This window comes from Idiotropiscis lumnitzeri, chromosome 7 (genome assembly GCF_059441095.1).
Source record: "Idiotropiscis lumnitzeri isolate Australia: NSW breed Sydney's pygmy pipehorse chromosome 7, RoL_Ilum_1.0, whole genome shotgun sequence".
Classification (NCBI taxonomy): Eukaryota; Metazoa; Chordata; class Actinopteri; order Syngnathiformes; family Syngnathidae; genus Idiotropiscis; species Idiotropiscis lumnitzeri.
In genome coordinates this window covers 22,296,115-22,303,333 of record NC_142397.1, presented here as the reverse complement: position 1 = coordinate 22,303,333, position 7,219 = coordinate 22,296,115, and the positions used below count along the sequence as shown (strand labels likewise).

Sequence of the window (7,219 nt, the reverse complement as noted above, 5' to 3'; positions counted from 1 at the left end):
GGGAGCGGACTGGTCCCGTGCCGTGAGCCTGGCGACCGACGGTGCGCCATCAATGGTGGGGAGAAAGGCAGGCGTTGCCACAAAATTCCGTGACAAAGTACAGACCGCAAATGGAGGACAAGAGTTTGGGGCATTTCACTGCATTTTGCACCAGGAGGCGTTATGTTGCAAAACACTCCAAATGGACCATGTTATGAGCGTGGTTGTGAAAACTGTCAATTTCATCAGAGCTCGCGGTCTAAATCACCGCCAGTTTGACTCATTTCTCAGTGATAATGACATTCATGCTGGCCTACCATACCACACTGATGTGCGCTGGTTAAGCAGAGGTGCAGTACTCAAGCGCTTCTTTGAGCTACGAGGCGAAATTGGACAGTTCATGGAGAAGAAGGGACGCCCAGTAAAGGAACTTAAATGCAAGGAATGGGTGCAGGATCTTGCCTTCATGGTTGATATTACACAACACTTGAATACACTTAACACTACATTGCAGGGCCGTAACAGAGTTGTCACTCAATATTACGACAGCATAAGTGCGTTCAAGATGAAACTGTCACTGTGGGAGACGCAGCTATCCAGCGGTGACACCACGCACTTCTCTTGTCTCACAGCTGTGCGTCCGAAGGCACCGGACCGTCCCGATAACGATTTGGATAAATATAAAGACAAAATAACAGATTTGCTACGAGAGTTTGAGCAGAGGTTTCAGGTTTTCAGTGAACTTGAGAACAAATTTGGCTTTTTTCGCTCGCCATTTACAGTGAAGCCTTCTGATGTGCCAGCTGACATTCAGCTCGAGCTTATTGACTTGCAGTGCGATTCCGCTATGAAGGATAAATTTGGGTCCGTGGGATTGGATACGTTTTATCAGTATCTTGTGCTCGGTTACCCCAAATTAACAGCCATGGCTGCAAAGGTTCTCTCCATGTTTGGGACTACTTATCTTTGTGAACAGGTGTTCTCCGTGATGAACAATAATATAACAAAGCAGCGCTCAAGGTTAACAAATAAACACTTGAATGACATTGTTAAATGTGCTGCTACTCAGGATTTGACACCTGATATCGACGCACTTGTAAAGGCAAAAAGATGCCAAGTTTCAGGAACCAGCAGCAGCACGTAGACTGCAGGAGTGCAGTGAGAGAGAGAAAAAAAGTGTGATGACACGACATTTGTTTGCACTCATGAATACAGATCATTAAAAATAAGATTAATCTGGTTTCATATTAAAGACAATTAATATTGTGCAGTATATTCTCAGCTTCAGTAGGCCCAGCCTAGTAGTTTGATCTGATGTAGTATCTTATTGCCCATGCACTGCTAAAACTTTTATTTTGTATTTCTTTTTTATTTATTTCAAAGCAGTATGACAATTAAGGCAAAAATATTTTTTTCATAGCTCCCACTTGAGTTTGTTTAGTGTGGTGAGTTGGTTCAGGTGTAAAACTGCATTCACTCAACTGTTAAAATAAACCAGTTGTTAACACATTCAATGCCAAACATGAAAATCATTTTTTTTCCATTGTTTGTGAATAAATGTGTTGTGCTTAGAAAAGATCCCTTGTCATCCATGATTATAATATGTAGGGTAGGCTACAAATGTAGGCTGAATGATAAAGCATAGTACTGAAAAACAAAGCTAAATATTTGGAGTTGACATTCTTTTACTGATCCGGCCCACCTGAGAACAGAAAGTCTGGATCCGGCCCCAGAGCCAAACTGAGTTTGACATGCCTGCTTATGACTATTTAATTTTAATTTATAGTCTTGGCATTGGGTGTAAAAAGCTTGTTTTAAGTACTGTGAAAACACTTTAAGATGACTGACCAACAGGCAAAGGACCTGAAGTGGGATTTCATAAGTCACATTTTTCTTTTTAAGATTTGCATAATCTAGTAATAAGAAATGAAAGATACATGAATGAAAAACAAGTCAACAAAACTGCAGTTTAGCTCTTTTTTTAGATTTATCTGACTTCCGCGCGGCGTTGTGACGAGGTTCCCCTCGATACTGCGGTGGCACCGTCTTTATACGCTGCGCTCACTCCACCAAGGCCAATCGGGCTGGTCAGGTGTTCATCAGGCCACAATTGGAGTCACCCGGGGAAGAAATTCACTCTCACACCAGCGCGCACACACAGTGGGATTACAATGTACTCCAATGATGAAGAAAATACCTATACCCTCAGTCGGAATTTGGTTCTTGCATACTTGGACTGTTACAGAATACTGTGCCTTTGCACGATAAAATGCTGAAAGATAAGTCATTTTTTATTTTAGGAGAATTTGTCGAGTTTACATTGTGTTGTACTAGTTTTGTTATATTATTTACCCAGCTCATTTTCCTTCTAGTGGCTTGGTGGACGACTGGTTAGCACGTCCGTATCACAGAGCAGATGTGCAGGGTTTGATACCGGGCTCCGGCATTCTTTTATAATAATAATAATGCCTTTATTAGTCCCACAATGGGGAAATTCGAGATTCAAACCCAGGCCTCCTGGGGAGACTGGGTCCTGAACGCGGCGCCTTAGACCACTCGGCCATCCTGGCAGCCACGAGATTCGAACCCAGGCCTCCTGGGGAGACTGGGTCCGGAACGCGGCACCTTAGACCACTCGGCCATCGTGGCATTTGTAGCGCTAATTTAAAAAAATAATTAAGAATTCAGTTTTCGTTATCCCGTAACCAGACCAGTGCTGGGGAACACTAGATCACCCCAGGTAACCAACCAAAGTACTTTCATTGAAATCAGATGTGGCATTTCAAAATAAAATGCCAACGAAATCTCAAAACTTTACCTTTACACCCGATTTTGAAAAACCATGAAAAATTCTGTTTTAATTGTCCCGCAACCAGACTGATGCTGGGGCACATTAGGCCAACCCAAGTATCCAACCAAAGTGCTTCCATCCAAATCTGATGTGACATTTCAAAATAAAAGGACAAAGAAATCTCGAAACTTTACCTTTACACCCGATTTTGAAAAATCATTAAAAACTAAGTTTTTGTTATCCCGCAACCAGACTACTGCTGAGGCACACTATGCCACCCCAGGTCTCCAACCAAATTACTTTGAATGAAATCTGATATGACATTTCAAAATAAAATGCAGAAGAAATCTTAACTTTTGACCATGACGCTCAATTACGAAAAATCATTAAAAATACAGTTTTCATTATCCCACAACCAGACCGGTGCTGGGGCACACTAGGCCACCACAAGTATCCAACCAACGTACTTTGAATGAAATCTGATTTGGCATTTCAAAATAAAATGCAGTAGTCTTGTTGCGGGATAACAAAAATTTAATTTTTAATGATTATTTCGAATTTGGGTATAATGGTCAAATATTGACATTTCTTTGGCCTTTTATTTGGAAATGCCACATCAGATTTTAATGAAATTACTTTGGTTGAATGCCTGGGATGGTCTAGTGTGCCCCAGCCCAGGTCTGGTTGTGAGATAACAAAAACTTAATATTTAATGATTTTTTGTAATCGGGTGCAAGGGTCAAAGGGTGAGATTTCTTCTGCCCTTTATTTTGAAATGCCACATCAGATTTTAATGAAATTACTTTGGTTGCATACCTGGGGTGACCGAGTGTTCCCCAGCACTGGTCTGGTTGCGGGATAACGAAAACTTAATTTTTTATTATTATTTTTTTTAAATCAGTAGTAATGTCCGACATTGATGCACAGTTAACATTAATTTCTCTTTCTATCTCAATTCAGAACATGTCTTGGTGCAATTCTGAGACAGTTTGCATTCCCCCAGGGTGAACAGAGAAGTTTAATAACGTTACCTTAAATACAAACCACTGACGTGCATACATGAGTTTGTGAGCTTTTATTTTGAAGGTGGCCAACAACAGGCGCTTTCGGCGGATTACCGTATTGCAGTGATGCACAGTATTAAAAAGAACAGTGGCGGCTGGCTTGACTTCGTCTTTGCGAGTGGAGGCTGGCCTGACTGCAGTGATATACTGGGGCATAAGTCCAGCGTGACCTCTCGTGGCTGTCTGTGAAATTAGTTTTTTCTTCATGTATGAATCGTAGGACCAGCAAACCTATGACAAAAAGAAAAAAACACTAAAAGGGCTGCATCATATATCGCCGATGCCATGTTGTTGGGAGCACGCCACGCTTCAGGATGCCGGCCCCGGGCTGCTCTTGTCAGAGAGAAAGAGGAGTATGCTGTGGAAGTTCCATCTCCGGTCAGCTCTTCACCCAGTTAGCACAACAACGTTAAAAAGGGTCGAGTTTGCTGCCATAACTGTCAAGGCTGGGGCCATATTCAAAAGCAGTGTCCTTCCCCTCAAAAACCCAACAAGACTTTAACCTTGAGCAGTAGCCCTTACGACAGCCCAGAACCACCTATGCTCCATCTCAAGGCTCCAAACAAGGAGATGTGCATAGCCGTGCGCCTTTACGAGCTGGAAGTGTGCGCTGTTCTGAACAGTGTGGCCCGTTGAAGTGTGCTGCCACTGCACTATTACAACGCCATTTACCCCTACTTGAGGCCCCCTCAGCAGCCCTCGACTGTCGAGCCCTTGATTGGTGTAGGCCCTGGCGATGTGCCCGTACTTGGTGGGGAACAAATACCTGTTGATATCAGCAGCCATCAAGTGACCATTGATTTTGTTGTGGCAGATATATCTGGCAATGAAGTGCTGCTGGGTCATCCCTTTCTCGTTCGAGCCGAAGCTTGCCTTGACTTTGGTCGTCATCGCATCATCTTGTCTGGCGAAGAAGTGCCCTACTACCAAGCTGAAGCAAGCCCAAAGTCACTTGCCGTGAGAGTATCCAGGTCCGTTGTTGTGGAGCCGGGACAGGAATATGTAGTGGACAGTGTGAATCTAGGCGCAGCCACCTTAGGGAACCTGATGCTCAGTCCCAACGAAAAGTTTTGTCGAGAAACACAAGGTGCTTGTTGCTAGAGTACTGATCAATGCCCAGTCTTCCAAAGTGGTCCCCCTTCGACTTTTCAACCCGTGCAACAAAGCTGTGACTATTAAAGAAGGATCCATTGCCAGGCTCCTCCAGTCAGCCAAAGCCAAAGCAGCCGTCCAGCATACCCTCAGTGAAGGACACACTTGTTGCCTCGCCAGTGGTTCCTTTGCACCTGCAAGAACTCTATGCCCAGAGTTTCAAAGACTTTAATGACCAAGAACAGCTCCAACTTAACCGTTTGCTGTGCACTTTTGGCCACACATTTTCCACAGGGCCTACAGACCTAGGCCGAACCAGCCTTGTCCAGCACGATATTATGACCCGTCCTGGCGCTCCAGCCAAACAACCGCCAAGGAGAATGGCAGGAGGAAAGCAGCAGCATGCAGACCAGCAGATCTGCGACAGCCTGCGAAGCAGTGTTTCTCAGCGTAGTCACAGTAGTTGGGCCTCACCCATTGTTATGTAGCATAAAAAGGATGGGACGTACCATCTATGCCAGAGGTATTCAATTAAAAGTCACAGAGGTCCACGACGAAAATTTCTTCCAATTAAAAGGTCCGACCCAAAGTCCGACTTCCCTTAATGTCTAGCATATGTTCACATTTTTATATAGTTTCAATATTTAGTCATTTTCAACAGAGCGCACTTATATATGAAATATTTAGCAATGTTCCCATTAAACACCTTTGCCAGTCAAACAAATATAAGGCGTTTATTTCACATTCAAGAAAATGTGGCTCCAGGAACTTAAGGGTGCCACTTCCGGAAAAAATAGTAAAATATCTCCTGCGGAAATATATCAAGTGCTAAGCATTGAGTTAACATCTTTTGCCTTTTTTTCTTAAAACAAAGAGTTATCAGCCTAAAAAAAACGGAAAGCCTAATTATCCAAGTAAAACAGGTCAACATGTTCAGTACACAATCAATAAAAATGGCTGTCCTCATGAAAAAATAATTCAAAATGAGCTTTGACAACACCTTTTTGTGACTGCCCTGCCAGTAACTTAAATCTGGGTTGGAAAGGAGTCAGGGCCATTGAGATTTGGTAGATTATTTCACACATCTGGGCTTTGTGTTTTCCTTTAAATAATGTTTGTGCAACAGCATTGAAGCACTCCTTCGCAACTTCCCCATCACTGAATGTTTTTTTTAGGTTTCCCCAAAATCCACGATACTTTTAGTAAACATTCGTTGGCATGCCGCTGGGCTGTAAACGAAAATGTAAACATCTGTTATACTGCACTCGAAGTTCGATGTTTTTGCGTGCGCTCACCTCAAAGTTCAGCGGATAACTTTGCGCAAAAGGGCGGTGCTTTGTTTCGTAGTGGCGCTTTGAAATGTTGCGACGGTTTCGGGGCATATGATGCACACTGGTTTAGAATCGGCTGCAGCCAGAACGAAACTAAATTTCTCCGTCCATTCATTGAAAACAACACGCATCGACCTTGCTAACTTTTTAGCAAGGCATACTGTCAGCAGCACTCTCTTCCAGTCTGTTGCGCAATTGGCAGTGGATCGTAAACAAAAGATTTGATTGGCTCAAATCAGTGACGCCTTTTCCGTGTTCACTAGAATTGCAGCGCCAATGTTTGCGAATGCGCCCTGAAAAAAATCATCATAGATTGGTCATGGGTCCGGTCCGAACCATCCCGCGATCCGCCATTTGGTGATGCCTGATCTATGCATTGACTACAGAGCCCTCAACAACCATACCATCACAGATGCATATCCCGTACCGCGTATCCAAGATACGCTGGACACGCTCTCCACTGCCAAATGGTTCAGCACATTGGATCTTGCTTCGGGCTACTGGCAAATGGAGTTGACCCGAAGAGCATGCAAAGCCGCCGCTTTTTGTACCAGGACGGGCCTCTTCGAATGGAATGTCATGCCATTCGGCCTTTGCAACACTCCGGCGACGTTCCAGCGGCTGATGGACCGCATCTTGGCTGGCCTGCAGTGGGAGACCTGCTTGGTCTATTTGGACGACATCATTGTGCTGGCCAGGATCGTAACAGAGATGCTGCAGTGTTTGGGCAAGGTTTTTGACCGACTTCAGTAAGCGAACTTGAAGCTGAAACCTTCTAAACGCTGCCTCTTCCGACGCAAGGTTGCATATCTTGGCCACATAGTATATGAGCACAGTGTGGCAACCGACCCGGGCAAAGTCCAGAAGGTGCAGACGTGGCCCACTCCCACATCAATCCAGGAGGTGAGGCAATTCATGGGTCTAACCTCGTGCTATCGTCTGTTTGTAAAAGACTTTGCGTC

At 44.1% G+C, this 7,219-nt stretch overlaps 1 protein-coding gene across 1 annotated transcript in view; it reads left to right on the top strand.

The window, feature by feature from the left end:
* LOC148334284 (general transcription factor II-I repeat domain-containing protein 2A-like) overlaps positions 1 to 5,414 on the top strand; it is a 6,100-nt gene extending 686 nt beyond the window's left edge. Inside the window, exons 1-5 of the mRNA XM_088299875.1 lie at positions 1 to 999; positions 2,352 to 2,404; positions 4,280 to 4,406; positions 4,473 to 4,921; positions 5,032 to 5,414. The exon at positions 1 to 999 is cut by the window's left edge and continues 686 nt beyond it. Of these exons, the coding sequence (XP_088156001.1) occupies positions 1 to 999; positions 2,352 to 2,404; positions 4,280 to 4,406; positions 4,473 to 4,921; positions 5,032 to 5,414 (2,011 nt within the window). The remainder of the gene's footprint in view (positions 1,000 to 2,351; positions 2,405 to 4,279; positions 4,407 to 4,472; positions 4,922 to 5,031) is intronic.
* Positions 5,415 to 7,219: the final 1,805 nt, after the last annotated feature.